The sequence below is a fragment of the Bos grunniens genome, chromosome 11 (genome assembly GCF_055505025.1).
Source record: "Bos grunniens cultivar Pamir isolate PY7600 chromosome 11, Bosgru_T2T1.0, whole genome shotgun sequence".
Lineage (NCBI taxonomy): Eukaryota > Metazoa > Chordata > Mammalia > Artiodactyla > Bovidae > Bos > Bos grunniens.
Genome location: NC_141175.1, coordinates 76,512,440 through 76,530,134, shown reverse-complemented (window position 1 = coordinate 76,530,134; position 17,695 = coordinate 76,512,440). Strand labels below are relative to the sequence as shown.

Genomic DNA, 17,695 nt, shown 5'->3' with positions numbered 1-17,695 from the left:
CCTTTGGCTCACATTTTAATTTTCTTAATGTGTCTTTGAGCATAAATAATTTTTATCAAATCCAGATTATCATTTTTTAATGATTAGGGCCTCCCTGATAGCTCAATTGGTGAAGAATCTGCCTGCAATACAAGAGATCCTGGTTTGATTCCTGGGTTGGGAAGATCCACTGGAGAAGGGAAAGGCTACCCACTCTGGTATTCTGGCCTGGAGAATTCCATGGAGTACTTTTAGAATTCTAAGAAATCTTGGCTGACTGTAAGATCATGAAGATAATTTTCTATGCTTCATCTAACAGTTTTATAGTTTTAGCTTTTACAAGCTAAAAGTTGTATTTCCATTTTTATTTTGTTGTGTTTTTATTAAGTGATTATCCTTGCATCCATTCTTAACTAATTTTTTTTTCTCCATCTAAAGTTATTTTATCCCTTTCTTTATCTAAGACATAGGCCTTAGTACTCCATACAGTGTGAACATCTTGGTATTGATTTTTAAGGAATGAAAAAACAATTGTTCTTAGGAGAGTCAATAGTTGATGACACTGACTCATACATGGTGTTTCTGTGCTTACCATTGCTTCTTGTACCCACTATTTCCCCGTGGATTTACTTTTCCTCATAGATTTGCAATGAACAGCTCTCACAGTCATTGTTGGGAAAGCCTGCTTTGTCCTCATACTTGAGCAGTGTTAGCAGAACGAGTACGGAGTTGTATGTTTCAAAACTACAGCCAAGTTTTACCAGGAACTGATTTCTGTTTGATAACCATGCATTCCTGGCTGGTCCTTTGTGACTGACTCTCCTATGCTGGGCCTTGACCATCCTCTGGGCTATGTCCTGGTGATGGAGTAGTCTGAGTCATGTGACATGGATTGGGTTGTCTTTCAACTCTCTTTCATATCCTTTCAGCTATTTCTTCTCCTCCAGGATACCTTGAGTTTGCTTATCTCACTGAGGATGTATGAAGGTCTTGAGCTTGGTTAATTCAGTCTCTCAAAGTTCTCATGCTGCCCATCTGGTTGCCCAGTAGGCTCTCACTTCACCTGGGTCCATCCTGTCTCCCTGGCATCCTCTCTCCCTCTATCAGACAAGCCCTTGTGAGCCCCATTCTCTAAGAGGAAAGCAGTAAGAGGCAGCAGGAACTCAGCTAATTGAATTACTCTGCATCAGACACCTTTCCTGAGAAGCTCCTGCACTTCAACTGGATCTATATTCATGATGTTCAGGAAGTTTTCAACATTGTTTCACACATTTTGGCAGATATATTCTTTGCAGAAATAGGCTATTCCCCCCTATTTACAGTTGCAGAAATTGAGAATCCTAGTGATTTCCTTAAGGTCACAAAACCAGAGAAAAGGTTAAATTTCAAACTAGGTCTTTGGACATGTTCTTTGCTCTTACACCATAAAGCATCTGATTGAAAGGGTGGGGATCTCACATAGTGCAGGACACTGGTGGGGATGAGACTCTGGATTTGGTTGGAGAGGGAGTGGTAGTGAATGAACTTCAATTTCCTTCAAATTACATCATGTGGGGGCCTCTCCTGCCTACACATGCAGCCTGCCGTTCATACTCTCCTAATTATGCATAACCAGCAAAGCATACACTAATAATTAATTTCCTTATGATCCTTCCTCTTTGGTCATGCATGGTATAGGCACAGATCTCCTTTTTATTCTGTTGATGGTGAGAAGAGTTTTATGAATTCTGCAAGATCTTAGGAAAAGAGTCATTGGCAACGTTAAGTTTTGCAAACATCTTCTAGACTTGAAGTTAGTTTTTGAATGTGTGGAACAAAAGTGGACTGTCACACGAACTGTAGTGATACACTAAAGGGATGGAAGGGGGTCATGGGAAGAGCTGTGCTTTGCGACCAAACAGATCTATCATCCTGTCTCAGAAAACATCCATCCCCTTCCTGTCCTTCTCTCTCTCTCTCTCTCTTTTTTTTTTTTTTTGCTTAGTTTAGCTAAACATTTGTCAATTTTCAGAGAAGCAACTCTTAGTCTTGGTAATCTTTTCTATTATTTACTATTCTGTCTTTCACTTATCTTCTCTGATCTTTATTTCCTCCCTTCTGCTAACTTTGGGCTAGTTCTTGTTTTCAGTTCCTGGAGGTATAAGGTTTGGTTGTTTGAGAGTTTTCTTTTTTTTTTAATGTAGGCATTTATCACCATAAACTTCCCTCTTGTAACTGCTTTTGCTGCATCTCACAAGTTTTTGAATGTTGAATTTCCATTTTCATTTGTCTCAAGATATTTATTTCTCTTTGATTTCTTCTTTAATCCATTAGATGTTCAGGAGGGTTTTTAATCTTCAATGTATTTGTGAGTTTTCCAGGTTTTCTCATGTTATTGACTTCCAATTTCAAAGAATTGTGGTCAGCAAATATTTTGGATAAAATTCTTCCCTTAAATTTGTTGAAATTTCTTTTTGTGGCCTAGTATATAATCTATCCTAAATAGCATTCCATTTGTGCTTGAGAAAAATGTGTATTCTGCTACTGCTGGATGGCATGTTCTGTATATGTTAGGTTTATTTTGTCCAAAGTGTTCAAATCCACTGTTTCCTTATTGATTCTCTGTCTGATGATCTATCCATTGTTGGCAGTTGAGTATGAGAGACCCCCAGTGTTCTTGTACTGCTGTTTATTTCTCCTTTAAGTTCTGTTAGTATTTGCTTTATATATTTTGGTCCTATGGTGCTGGGTACATAAATATTTACAGTTGTTATATTTTCTTGATGGAATGACCCCTTTATCATTACACAATGGCCTTTTTTGTCTCTCTTGATAATTTTTAGCTTAAAGTCTATTTTGTCTTCTGTGACTTTCTTTTTTAAAATGTATTTTTAATTAGAGCATAAAAAAGGAATGCATTTGAATTAGTTCTAATGAGATAGATGAACCTAGAGCCAATTATAAAAAGGGAAGTAAGTCAGAAAGAGAAAAATATTGTATATTAACACACATATATATGGAATCTAGAAAGATGGTACTGATAAACCTGCTTGCAGAACAGCAATGGAGAGGCAGATATTTTGTCTATGACTTTTGTTTGGGGAATTTAATACATTTCTATTTAAACTTATTATTGATAGGTAAGGGTGTTCATTGGAAGGACTGATGCTGAGGCTGAAACTCCAAATCTTTGGCCACCTCATGTGAAGAACTGACTCATTGGAAAAGACTCTGATGCTGGGAAGGATTGGGGGCAGGAGGAGAAGGGGACAACAGAGGATGAGATGGCTGGATGGCATCACCAACTCGATGCACATGAGTTGGGTGAACTCTGGGAGTTGGTGATGGACAGGGAGGCCTGGTGTGCTGTGATTCATGGGGTTGCTAAGAGTCGGACACAACCGAGTGACTGAACTGAACTGAACTGAACTGAAGGACTTACTAGGGCTTCCCTGCTATCTTAGCTGGTAAAGAATCTGCCTGCAATGCAGGAGACCCCAGTTCGATTCTTGGTTGGGACGATCCCCTGGAGAAGGGATAGACTACCCATTCCAGTATTCACAGGCTTCCCTGGTGGCTCAAATGGTAAAGAATCCACCTGTGACACGGCAGACCTGGGTTTGATCCCTGGGTTGTGAAGATCCCCTGGAGGAGGGCATGGCAACTCATTCCACTAATCTTGCCTGGAGAATCCCATGGACAGAGGAGCCTGGTGGGCTACGGTCCATAGGATCACAGAGAGTCGGACATGAGTGAAGCGACTTGGCAAGCATGCATACTTTTGATTTCTTTCTCAATCTGTTTTATATCTACTGCAAGTTTTTCTTTTGTGGTTGCAATGAGGCTTACATAAATATCTTATATTTGTAACTTGCTCTTTTAAGATGATAACAACTTAATTTTTTTTAGCATGTAGAAACATGGATTTGAGTTGTGGGGGTCTACTTATATGCAGATATATTTCAATAGTAGTAGATATTATGGTGCTATGAGGTCTGTGGTTGGCTGAATCTGCAGATGTAGAGGAATTGTAGATATGGAGGGATGACTATAAGTTTTATGTTGGTTAAACCCTGTGTTGTTCAAGGATCAACTATACTTCTCCCCCTCACACTTTAGGTTATTGATGTTATACCTCACAATTTTTTATATTGTGTGTCCAATGTGTAGTTATTAATTTTAATATATTTATTGTTTAACTTTTAGATTAATTGTAGGTGATTTATGCATCACCATCACAATATTAGGAAAATGACTTTGACTATATATTTACCATTACCAGAGTTTTACACATGCAATCATGCGTTTTTATGATGTTAATTAACATCTTTTTATGTCTTCTTGAAGAATGTCTTTTAGCATTTCTTGTAAGGCAAGTCTAGTAATGAGCTCCCACATGGATTGGAATTTTATGTTCCCTTGTCTGTTTCTGAGCTACTCTGTGTAGGGAAAGGAAGACATTCTACTCATTTTTGTAATCCTACTGCTTAGCACATTGAGTGCTTCCTAGTAGGTGCTTGATCAATGTGAAAGTGAAAACTGCTCAACTGTGTCCAACTTCTTGCGATCCTATGGACTGTAGCCTGCTAGGCTCCTCTGTCCGTGGAATTCTCCAGGCCAGAATACTGAAGTAGGTAGCCGTTCCTTTCTCCAGGGGATCTTCCCAACCCAGGAATCAAACCGGGGTCTCCTGCATTGCAGGTGGATTCTTTACCAGCTGATCTACCAGGGAAGCCCTTAATCAGTGTATGTCGAATTAAAAAAAAAATGATGTTTGAGCCAAGTTTTTACAGATGAGGTGGGTATATCAGGGAGACAGATACAAGGAGGATCTTCTAGCAGGAGCATAACATGCGTAAATCACGGCAGTCTGAAGGACGAGGCCAGTTTCAGGAAGAAATTTGAGACAGGTAGTAGATGGTGAGGGAGTCCGGGAGCAGACTCCTGAGGGGGAAGACTTCAGAGGGATGGAGGCTGTTTCTGGAAATTAAGAGGTCAGACTTGTGGCCACATGTGGCTAAAGTTAATGACGGTGTAAGGCACTGCAAGTAAGTAAGTTAAAGCATTATGAAGCTGAGATCCAACCTGGGGGATCCATAAAGGTGTTGAAGTCACCAGAAAGGTGCAAGACGGGGAAGAATATGGGGACAGAATAAGGTATCCTGAGTTTTGATGAATGTGGTGAAGTTCTCTGAAGGGCAGAGTAGGGTCAATATGGATGTGGGTCCCAGTGAAGGTGACGATGCTGACCCGCCAGCTATGAAGAACTAAGACAATTTTTAAGTCTTATCAATTGAGCAGCCCCTGGAAAACTCTGTTCTCAAAGGTGCGATCAGAAGTATGCTCTGGAATGATGGTTGATTCTCCTGTCTCAAATCTACCTCCCTCTTACCTCCTAACTGAATCTGGCTTTACCTGGGGACTGCTCAGTGGGGACGTGGCGTGTTGAGGGGAACCTGCTCTTCCCCCTAGGTTGGTTTGTCTCAGTATCAGCATCAGTGCTCCTCTGGCTGCCCTGGTCTGTTCTCATAGGCCGTAGAGTGATTGTAGGCAGGGGAGCAGAAAGGATGCTGAAAACCTTCCTTCCCTTTGCCATGCTTCCTGCTATATCCCATTCCTTCATTACTATGTGAATGCTGCTGTGATGGCAGTTTGTGTGTTAAAGAATTTCTATATTAAAATACTTTGTCTAAAAATAAAAAATATCTTAGGGAGGGAAAAAAAAGTCTTGGAAACCGTGAGTAGTTTTCTCAGTAGTAGGGAAGGGGGCGCATCAGTCCATCTCCATTTCTTCATGCAGACCCATCATTAACATCTGTGGTAATCGGTTCACAGTGCCCATGGAAGTATTGACTCATAGTTACTCTCTTCTCCGCCCATCCCGATTCCATCTGGTGTGGGACCACCTGCATCTGTCAGCTCTGTCCACACCCCAGAACAGTGATCCTCAGGCCTCGTGGTATGCCCTAGGAGTGTGGTTCACCATAGGGAGGACAAAGTAGACCCGAATTATTTGGGCAGGAGATCTGGGGGCCCCAAGTATCAGCACATTCAGTGCAGGCTTGGGTGGTCATGTCCCCTTGGCCTTGTGGACTCCTAGCCCCCTTGGCTGTGCTGGAGCATGGCTAGAGCAGGGCCGCTGCACTGTAGTGACCGTGGCAAACTGACTACTGCAGATGTTAATTATCACAGACCTGGCTGAGGTCTCTGGGCACTTCTGCCTTCATGTTGCTTTGTTAAGTGATTGATTGTGGCAGAGAAAAGGGCCCAGGCCACGCCATGGTTTTGTCCTCTTCAAACAATGAGCTCTTTCAGGGATGAACAAAAATACACTTCAAATTTATTCCCTTCTTGAGGAAATAATTTAGAGTTTTCAAACTCCTCAACTACCTCAACCCACAGCCGAGTTTGGCCTGTGATTAGTTACACATCCTGGGTTAGTGTACACTTCATGGACTTCAGTTAGTTTCCCTCTTGGCTTTTGCTGAGCTCAGCTGCCTGCCAGTTAGGGGGACACTGTGCCTGGGATTAGGAGGAGAAATGTTACAGGGAATTAGCCAAAAAAAAAAAAAAAATTCCTGCTCACCTGCATGCTTGACTTTGCTTTGTGATTCTGTTTTCTCTGTTGATTGAACTAAATCCATGCCATCAAGGCTCCACTGTGACCAAACACCAGCTGTGAGAGAACATGGTCAGCTCCTGGTCTAGTCTTGCTGCTGGAAGTGTCTGATTTAGGCCACTGCCCTTCGTTCATGCTGAGAGTGGTGTTTCCAGTATCTCTGTGTGTTATCGCTCAGTCGTGTCCGACTGTCTGTGACCTGTGGACTGTAGCCATCCAGGCTCTTCTGTCCATGAAATTCTCCAGGCAAGAATACTGGAGTGGGTTGCCACGCCCTCTTCCAGGGGATCTTCTGGACTCAGGGATTGAACCTGTGTCTCCTGCATTGCAGGCGGATTCTTTACCACTGAGCCAAAGGGAAGCCAATATCTCTACTTCTATAACTAGGAAGGGGACAACAGGAGCTTGAATTCTAGTCTTACTCTGCCTTCCCTTAGCTGTATGACTCTAGATGGGCCACATTCTGTACTTCAGAATGGTGATTTCTTCTTTTATAACAAAAGAACCCTTCCTACCTCACAGAAATGTTTTGAGGATCTAATGAGCCAATGAAAGTCGATGTCTTCTAGAATGTGTAAAGCCCATTGAAATTTCAGAGATTATTATCTCTATGGTGTGAGCCATTTATCATCTTCTTTACAAAGTGACAACTCTGTAGGAGAGTAGCTTTGCTGTAGAGAGGGTGGAGAGAATGGTGGGGGTGGGGAGGATGTAAAGTGGAGGCTGGGGAAACTGGAAGGGTGGGGGCTGAGGAGAATGAGGTGGAGCAAGCTGTTGGAGGTAATGAAAAGTGGCTGAATTCAGGATCTCCTAGTGTTTAACGCTAGGCCAGGCCATCAACACACAATGACTCAATTAATAGTTACTACAACCTTCCCAATATTTTTCTGCCACTTCACCTATTTAGAAGTAAAGCTATAACAGTAACCCAGCCACCTGTATTTTTTGTCCTTGTTCCTCTCTCCCACCCCCTTTTTCTCTGCTCCAGCCATACAGACCTTATTTTTCTAGAACACAACAAACAGCCTAGCCTAAGGGCTTTTGTACTTGCTCTTTCCTCTGCTCAAACCAACCTTCCCTCAATATCCACATGTCTCACTTTCCACTTCCCTTCTGTTTTTAGTCTAAAGTCATCTTTTTAGGGAGGCCTTTAATTATTCCCTTACAGTTTATATTACATCCTGCTTCCCTGCTTTGTGCTTTGTTATGGGAACCTACCAGTGTCCAGCACTCCATATATTTTACTTATTTAACTTGTGTGTCTTCTGCTCCCTTTACTAGAATGTAAATTCCCTGAAGGTAGAATTTTCACTGGATTATCTACCGCTGTTTTTCCAGCGACTGGAGTAGTGCTTGGGTTACACTAGTTCAGTTGCTCAGTCGTGTAAGACTTTTTGTGACCCCATGGACTGCAGCATGCCAGGCTTCCCTGTCTATTACCAACTCCCAGAACCTACTCAGACTCATGTCCATAGCATTGGTGATGCCATCCGACCATCTCATCCTCTCTCATCCCCTTCTCCTCCTGCCTTCAATCTTTCCCAGCATCAGGGTCCTTTCCAATGAGTCATTTCTCATCAGGTGGCCAAAGAATTGGACTTTCAGCTTCAGCATAGTCCTTCCAATGAATATTCAGGACTGATTTCCTTTAGGATAGACTGGTTGGATCTCCTTGCAGTCCAAGGGACTCTCAAGAGTCTTCTCCAACACAGTGTTGAGTGGGTTACACTAGGCACTCAATAAATATTCGTTAAATGAGAGAATGAATGAGTGGAAAACAGAACTCTGTGGGCTTCTTCAGAGTGAGTTTTTGATTTCTAGAGGTAGCCACCAGTGATAAAATTTATCCCAACACCAAATATTTACATAATCCCAAATGCTTCACCATTATGTCTTTTGATTAGACTCCCTTCCACAAGTAAATTGGCTCTTGAATTTTGATCTAAAGCTGTTCACTGAAATACATAGAAAACTAAGCTGCCTGAAGCACGCCAGACATCCTAGGAAAGAGGATTAACACACCAGCCCGACTGACCCACATCCAATGTTCTGTTAGCTTATGTTGGATGGGGGTCTTCCAGGGCTCTTTCCTGAGGAAGCACTACCCTGGCCTGTGATACTGGGAGCCTGGACTGGAAGCCGCTCATGCTGTATGTGAAATAGATGGAGAGGAGAATTTTGTCAGGGTTTCTGTAGGGATGCGGCCTGTGAAAGGTTTCCATCTCTATAGACAGAGGCAATTTTTTCTTACTGGTATTTTTCAGGTTTTCTTGCTTCATCTCCTCCTTTCTCTTCCTCCCCCTCGCCCCCACCTAAAGGGAAACAGAAACATATAACAATTTGCTAGATTGATTTTTGGGAGACAGGAACCCTGTGGTACAGCTTCTGCTGTTTATGAAACAACTTAAAACCTTCTCTACCCAAGCCTCTTCTTTATGCACCTCATTAATACCTGGAAGTTTAAAGGACCCTAGCTAATGATACGTGGGGGGGAAATTGCCCGAGAATTCTCTAAATGCAGAGCCAAGAATGCTCTTTGCATCTTATTATGTGGAAACTATCACTAAAAATAAGATGACTTTTATGATATTCTCTCTTTGTATTTGTCTCTAAAGAAGATATCAAAATTCAAGGAATCCTGTGTTGTAATGTAAACAGAAGAAAAGGAAGCAAGAGCACACAGATGACACTCTGAAAAACTTTGGGATTTAGTGCCTTTTTGAGACTTTCCTATCCCAGAACAGAACACTCAGGGGCTGTGGGTACTGCTATTGGAGAGAAGACCTGGGCTCCTGGAAAGGACTGAACTGTCTTTATATTGACATCTGAAGTGAAGAGGCTTTGAAGACCTTCAGAAATATTTTCCCATTACTCATCCTTTAAACTGGATCTTGGGAATGCAGATGTACATTGTACATGGAGCCCTGGGAAGTCTAAACATCATGGAATGAAGGGTGGACCTTTCTATTGTGATCTAAGACTGAGGCCATTCAGGGTTTTGAGTTGAAGTCTTTGCAATGAGTTGAAAGTGTTTTAAGCCGGAGATGGGCAAGTACTGGAGTCCGGGCCTGGCTCCTCTCCACAGTACTCCTTTGTTTAACTTGTCCTGCCCTGTCCTCTTTCTCCTCCTCCTCACATCTCCATTCTTCCTATCCAAGTGTGTGTGTGTGTTTGTTTTCTCTTTTTTTTCCCTACTCTCTTTCTCCTTTTCCTTTTCTTGGGCAATGTCTGACTCTAGCAGTTGCTTTCAGATCTAAGAAACTTCTAAAGTTTGTTCCAGGGAAAAGTAGAAGAGACTAACTTGGGGAGAGGAGCTGGATGAGGTGGAGAGAGAGAGAGGGGAGGGGTGACGACACAGGATGTGAGTTGTTAGGTGCCATATGTGTCCTGACCTTGAGCCTCACGGTCTTCATCCCATGGGAGAGGATTTGAATCGACTCAGGGTGAGGATGAGATTGCCAGTGTCCCTCCCACTGCAGCTCCCCGTCTGCCTCTCTGACTGGGAGAGCCATCCTTCCAACCTAGAGGCTCAATGTGGCATAGCTTCATTTTCACACCTCCCTTACAGGCAGGACAGTAATCTTCCATAATGGGTAGGAAGGAACATTTGCTGACAGTCTTTGGGGAGAAATTTTCTCCCCTTGAAAATACGATGCATGAAGGAAAGACCTCTCTTTGTTTCTGGGTTCATTCCTGCCTACCTGTGGTGTCTGGAACTGCTGCAGCAGCCTTGCTACCATGACGAAGGCATGGTGGAACACTCCAAGTATGGTGGGGCAAAGACACAGAAAGGTCCTGTGTCCTTGAGACCACTGAGCTGCTCACCCAAGTTTGGAGCATCTTATATAATTGGCCTTCATATTTAAGGCATTTTTTTTTACTTGGAGTTTCTGCTATTTGCAGCTGAAAGAAAGCATTTTGATGAGAACAAGCAAGCATGACCTCCTGGTTGGGCTTTATTTTGTGCTGACTGTTAGTTTCTTTAGTGTCATATATTAAACAGATAAAGTTTTCTATATATTTGTCCTCTTTCTCTACTGCTGTCTTCTGTCTCTATTTGGATTACTATCCAGAATCAGAAACTTCATTCTTTGCTTGTTTCTATAAATTTTCCTATTAAAATGAAATTCTTCATAAGCCCAAAGTTTACAGCTCTCACACCAGAATTAAAAAAAAAAAAAAATCAGTTTCAGTGATCTTTTTCTGCTTTCTAATGGGTGCTAAAAGATACTGGCCTAAATAAGGCAGAGTATCACTTCTGGTAAGATCTGTTATATTTTGCTGATGCAAGCGCGAGAGGGGTCTTTCCTCTTGTTTTATCCTTCCCTCTGTGTATCTTTTCCAGAAACAAGGTCTGAAGGGTATTTTGTATTTAATGAGTGGTGACTTGTAGTGAAATAGTTTCTGGTGCCATCAGCCCTCTTTGCATTATTGCTTCTGTGTGTGGCAAGATAAAAATTATTTATTAATCTGTAAAGCCAGCTCATCATTTCACTCTGTTCCCTAAGAGCTTCTGGATTTACTCATTTGGTCTCTTTGTTCTGACCCCTCCAAGGAGAATCCTATATTATCTGTCAGCTTCTTAGGATTCAGTGAAGGAGGATCTGGAGGAAAGGAGGGTTGAGGCAGAAGGTGATAAGAGAGGCTGGCCAGGATGGGACTGAAGGAGGTTATGGTGGATTAAAGCTTGAGGAAAGGTATATGGGAACAGGTCTGGGTTCAGTTTAGGGGGCTGGGAGGTATGCATGCAGGGCTGGCATTCACCCTGTTTGTATTAGGATGGCCCAATTGATTGCTCACCACCAGGGTTCCTTCTGAGATCAGTCCCTGGGCTGTACCAGTTGTTAGTATTTTGAATATCACCTCTGGAGATATGGGTACTTTAAGAAATCCTTGGGAGACACTGGCCCTCTTTATGGTATTCAAGATTATGAATAGAAATTTTAGAAAAAGAGAAACTTGGGATAACATTTTGATATTTCTTTTGGTTGTGTTTGTTTTTCTTTTTCTGTTCCTTTTCCTTCTTCCTCCCCCTTTGCCTTCCCCTCTTCCCCCCTTTCCCTGGGTCACCATGCATCCTGAAGCACCATTCTGGAAGATTCAGACTCGAGGTGTTACCTGTATAATCACTGTTTAGAAGGGAGAGTAACTGATACACTGGATTCGTTTTTTTTTTTTTTTTTTAATTCAAATACAGGAAATAGAGAAAGTGTTTTCCTCTTAGGATTTGTCTAAAGGGTTTCGAAATGCTTGATGTAGTTGCCTATAAATATATCTGCTGGTTTGAGGAAAGTCTTATCTCTTACCACGAAGTGTATGACAGAGTAACTGAATGAAAGCCTTCTGAGGTTCTCTTGGTGTATGTTTATCTTTGAATATATTCTTGACTCTCAGAACCACTATCTGTTAAATCATTGTGTCATCAACAGCTATGCTGTAAAATAATTAATACTGTATCCTATTTTTAATTTAGATGCTACTTGCTTTTTAGTCCAAATTCAGAAATACATCCCCTCTGGTGACAAACAATGAAAAAAAATGATTGCAGATGGAGTTAGGAGAGCCCAACAGTGTGGCAGTGGAGTCCTAGGGGGGAAAATACTAATGAAAATACTTTATTTTCATATAACTCTGGAGCCATGCTCTCCAATAGAAATACAATTCTATTGGAAATAGAATAGAAATGGAATAGAAAACTATTCACTTAGGTAATTTTAAATATTCTAGCAGCCACATTAACAAATGTAAAAAGAAATAGGTGAGATTAATTTTTAAATGTATTTTTCTCAGGCTGTCCAAAATAATACTTGTTCCAAGATGTAATCATTATCTAAATTATTGAGATATTGTAATTCTTTTTGCACTAAATATTTGAAACCCATTGTGTCTTTTACTCATAGCATGTCTCAGTTCAGGCTATTTGGATTTCAAATACTCGATGGCTACATGTGGCTAAAGGGTACTGCACTGACCTGCTCAGTTCGAGACTATTTCTATGGATACGTATTCCATTTTTCACTCAATGTTCATAATAGATCAGGGGATGCCAGGTCACATATGCACAGATGATTGGTTTTTCTTCAGTTCAGTCACTCAGTCATGTCCGACTCTTTGTGACCCCATGAATTGCAGCACACCAGGCCTCCCTGTCCATCACCAACTCCCGGAGTTGACTCTAACTCATGTCCATCGAGTCAGTGATGCCATCCTGCCATCTCATCCTCTGTCGTCCCCTTCTCCTCCTGCCCCCAATCCCTCCCAGCATCAGGGTCTTTTCCAATGAGTCAACTCTTCGCATGAGGTGGCTAAAGTATTGGAGTTTCAGCTTCAGCATCATTCCTTCCAATGAACACCCAGGACTGATCTCCTTTAGGATGGACAGGTTGGATCTCCTTGCAGTCCAAGGGACTCTCAAGAGTCCTCTCCAACACCACAGTTCAAAAACATCAATACTTTGGCGCTCAGCTTTCTTCCCAGTCCAACTCTCACATCCATACATGACCACAGGAAAAACCATAGCCTTGACTAGACGGACCTTTGTTGGAAAAGTAATATCTCTGGTTTTTCTTCAGCTCTTGTTAATTCATTTGGGACCAACTTTTGAAATGTTTGCCATGGGCTAAGAGAAGGAAGGATTGGCTTTGACATGGAACAAGGATACTCTCAGAGTAGACTTGGAGCTTTGTGGGCTGGTTGTGGGGATTTGTGGTTATTTATTCTCCAAGCCAGGCTTCAGCAATATGTGAACCGTGAACTTCCAGATGTTCAAGCTGGCTTTAGAAAAGGCAGAGGAACCAGAGATCAAATTGCCAACATCTGCTGGATCATGGAAAAAGCAAGAGAGTTCCAGAGAAGCATCTATTTCTGCTTTATTGACTATGCCAAAGCCTTTGACTGTGTGGATCACAATAAACTGGAAAATTCTGAAAGAGATGGGAATACCAGACCACCTGATCTGCCTCTTGAGAAATTTGTATGTAGGTCAGGAAGCAACAGTTAGAACTGGACATGGAACAACAGACTGGTTCCAAATAGGAAAAGGAGTACATCAAGGCTGTATATTGTCACCCTGCTTATTTAACTTCTATGCAGAGTACATCATGAGAGGCACTGGACTGGAAGAAACACAGGCTGGAATCAAGATTGCTGGGAGAAATATCAATAACCTCAGATATGCAGATGACACCACCCTTATGGCAGAAAGTGAAGAGGAACTGAAAAGCCTCTTGATGAAAGTGAAAGTGGAGAGTGAAAAACTTGGCTTAAAGCTCAACATTCAGAAAACAAAGATCATGGTGTCTGGTCCCATCACTTCATGGGAAATAGATGGGGAAACAGTGGAAACAGTGTCAGACTTTATTTTTGGGGGCTCCAAAATCACTGCAGATGGTGACTGCAGCCATGAAATTAAAAGACGCTTACTCCTTGGAAGGAAAGTTATACCCACCTAGATAGCATATTCAAAAGCAGAGACATTACTTTGCCAACAAAGGTCCATCTAGACAAGGCTATGGTTTTTCCTGTGGTCATGTATGGATGTGAGAGTTGGACTGTGAAGAAAGCTGAGTGCCGAAGAATTGATGCTTTTGAACTGTGTTGTTGGAGAGGACTCTTGAGAGTCCCTTGGGCTGTAAGGAGATCCAACCAGTCCATTCTGAAGGAGATCTGCCCTTGGATTTCTTTGGAAGGAATGATGCTAAAGCTGAAACTCCAGTACTTTGGCCACCTTATGTGAAGATTTAACTCATTGGAAAAGACCCTGATGCTGGGAGGGATTGAGGGCAGGAGGAGAAGGGGACGACAGAGGATGAGATGGCTGGATTGCATCACTGACTTGATGGACATGAGTCTGGGTGAACTCCAGGAGTTGGTGATAGACAGAGAGGCCTGGCATGCTGCGATTCATGGGGTTGCAAAGAGTCGGACACGACTGAGCGACTGAATTGAACTGAACTGATGAGATCCATCTAGTCAAAGCTATGGTTTTTCCAGTAGTCATGCATGGATGTGAGAGTTGGAGTATAAAAAAGCTGAGCACTGAAGAATTGATGCTTTCCAGCTGTGGTGTTGGAGAAGACTCCTGAGAGTCCCTTGGACTGTAAGGAGATCCAACCAGTCAATCTTAAAGGAGATCAGTCCTGAATATTCATTGGAAGGACTGATGCTGAGGCTGAAACTCCAGTACTGTGACCACCTGCTACGAAGAACTGACTCATTGGAAAAGACCCTGATGGTGAGAAAGATTGAAGGCAGGAGGAGAAGGGGACAACAGAGGATGAGATGTTTGGATGGCATCATCGACTCAATGGACATGAATTTGAGTCGGCTCTGGGAGTTGGTGATGAACAGAGAGGCCTGGTGTGCTGCAGCCCGTGGGGTTGCAAAAATTTGGACACGACTGAGCAACTGAGCTGAGCTGATGATCAGATCATCTAAATGGGGTCATTTGTGAAAGCAGGCAGGGGAAGTGTAGTTATTAATTACGAGTAATATGTGATGGAATGAGTTCTAGATCCCAGTCAGGAGAACTAGGTGCAACTTCAGGCATTGATCTGGGAGGAGAGAAGTGAACTTGTTCATCAAGCCTGTTATAACAATAAGTACCTTAAACCCACTTTCTTTTCTAATTGTTATAGTCAGCCCAATAGTTAGATATTATTACCAACTCGCATTGCAGAGGAAGACACTGAGATAGGGAGAAGTCCTGACTTATTGTGGAGTAAGAATGAAATCTCAGCTCCAATTCCAAAGCTGCTGTGTTCTTAACAATATAACCCATAGGCACGCCATATGGGTTGTATACTTCAGTCAGGGTTTGACTGAAGAAGAAGCAGAAGCAGTCATGTACATATATATATATGTATATATATGGCAGGGATTTGTTACAGGGATTTGACTTACACAATTGTGGAGGTTGGTAAAGTGGGCTATGTAAGAATTGTCTCTACATCTGATGCTAGTCTATAGGGCAGGCAGTCATAAAGGGAAGATCACAAGCATGCTTGAAGCCATAAGTGCAAGACAGACTCCACAAGGTCAAACTAAAATCTATTTCTGTTCTTGTTGCTTCTGACCTTGGTGATAAAAGTGTTCTGCTGAAGATGGGGGTTCTTCAACATGGAGCTAAACACATATACTTGACTTAAGAGGCAGAGAACCCGAGGAAGGTTCCAGGGTATGGTGGACCCATTGCATACTCACAGCAGTGAGCTGAATCAACAGATGAGCAACAAAGCGTGAGTGACAAAATGGCTGCAGCTTCCCTTCCATCCTCCTGTTTTCAGGAAAATCTTTCATGTGGCCTACCTTCATGGGAAATATTTAAGAAAAGGGAATTCTGGGAAATGTAGTTCAGCCTACTCAGGTTGACATATTTCAAAGGATCACATAGATATTCAGTAAATATTCATCGAGGGAATGAGTGAGTGAATAAATATTGCACTGCCTCTCTTGCAAGTTCTCTGGGAGTCAGAACATTTAATTTTGGCTTTGCTTCTTATAAGTTGAGCAATTTTGAACAAGTCACTTAACCCTTCGAGTTTTGGGTTCCTCATCTATAAAGCTCCAAGCATAATTCCTGTCGTGCCTGTTTAATAGGACTTTTATAGGGATCAGTTGAGATGATCTGAACAAGAGCACTTTGAACGCTATAAAGTATAGAACAAATGTGATGTAGTACTACATTATTTTAATTATTAATGTTGTTATGAAGTCTTCAGTTTCCTAATGAATCACATGAAGTTAATAGTTTCTGACCAATTTACCTTATGGATGTGCCAGGGAGATTAAATTAGATGAAGTATGTGGAAGTGCTCTGTCAGCATATTCTTCAAAGGCAAGACTTATCTGTCATTCAACACTCAGAAACATTTGTACACTGTGTTTTAGTTCTTGGCTAAATGTCTTAGGGGGATAAGGGTGTAATTGGAACCATTAGTAACCCTGGGAGCTGGGGGGCAGTGGCCATTCCTTGGATGAAAGTTGTGGGCAGTGGATGAGCTTTCTGACCTATAGGTCTGGGCTTGCACTTCATAGCAGCCAAACTTGCTCAGCAGAATGAAGAAATCCCTGCGGAAGTTCTTGGTGAAGATGGCATAGAGGAAGGGGTTGGCACAGGAGTTGATGGGGTAGAACAGGACCAGGAGGATCTTTGACTTGGACACAGTGATGAGGGGCACCTTGAGGGAGGCAGAGATGGCAAAGAAGGAGATGGGTGCCATGCAGAGGAAGTCGGTGAAGATGAGCATGGCCATGCGCTTGGCTATCTTGGTATCACTAGAAGAGGATGTGATGTTGGGATTCCTCACCGTGAGGTAGATGTGAGTGTAGCAGCCACAGATGACCACAAAGGCCAGGACATTGAGCACAAGGAGGGACATAACATAGAGTTGTGACAAGGGGCTGTCAATGTCCATGGGCAGGCAGATGCTCACCTTCATGTAGCTGCTGATGCCAAAGATGGGAAAGAGGGCAACTGCAAAAGCAAAGATCCAGCCCACCAGCATGATGCTGGCAGCATGGCGGAGCTGCACTTTGCATTCGAGCTGCATGGCATGGGTGATGGTATGCCATCTTTCCAGCGTGATGGCGGTCAGAGTGTAGACTGAGAGCTCACTGGCAAAGACAGTGAAAAAGCCGGCAGCATCACAGCCTGCTCCAGTTTGCCAGTCGATGGCATAGTTGTGGTACTGGCTTTTGGTGTGGACATCAACTGAGGCTATGAGCAGCAGGTAGATTCCAATGCAGAGATCGGCAAAGGCCAGATTGCACATGAGGAACCGGGGGACTGTGAGTTTATACTGGCTGGTGATCAGGATCACCAGCACTAGGGTGTTCCCAGTGATGGCCAGGATGCTAATAAACCATATCAAGACTCTGAGAATATCATCCCCCATGATATCTTCACATGGATTAAATGCGTCTGGCTCAGGGGAGCAAGTCACATCAACCACTTCATTGCATAAGTCATAGTCAAATTCACTGTACATCACGTCAAATCCTTTGGCATAGCTGGGCTCATCATCTTCTGCCAAAGAGACTCTCTGACCCCTAGCCTGAGTCATGTCATCAACTTCTTGCCTTAAAATAGATTTGTTGCAAATTGGATGAAGGTCAGAG

General features: G+C 42.5%; 2 protein-coding genes across 23 annotated transcripts in view; one reads left to right on the top strand and one right to left on the bottom strand.

Moving 5' to 3' along the window:
- Positions 1-17,695, top strand: part of LOC147363332 (uncharacterized) — a 791,043-nt gene that overhangs the window by 54,894 nt on the left and 718,454 nt on the right. Inside the window, exon 2 of one of the 18 annotated variants that reach the window (XR_015136996.1) lies at positions 15,666-15,813. The exons of 16 other annotated variants lie outside the window; for them this stretch is intronic. Coding sequence is in view for 1 of the 2 variants with exons in the window: in XM_086327060.1 (XP_086183186.1) it covers positions 9,193-9,226 (34 nt within the window). In the remaining variant the exon portion in view is untranslated. Of the gene's footprint in view, positions 1-9,192; positions 15,604-15,665; positions 15,814-17,695 lie in introns of those variants that run through there. One more of the 18 variants, XM_086327060.1, reaches the window with a different exon arrangement.
- Positions 1-17,695, bottom strand: part of FSHR (follicle stimulating hormone receptor) — a 223,008-nt gene that overhangs the window by 12,669 nt on the left and 192,644 nt on the right. For all 5 annotated transcript variants that reach the window (XM_086327025.1, XM_086327026.1, XM_086327028.1 and 2 more), the window contains one exon: positions 1-17,695. This exon is cut by the window's left edge and continues 12,669 nt beyond it. In XM_086327025.1, the coding sequence (XP_086183151.1) occupies positions 16,462-17,695 (1,234 nt within the window). In that variant the 3' untranslated portion in view covers positions 1-16,461.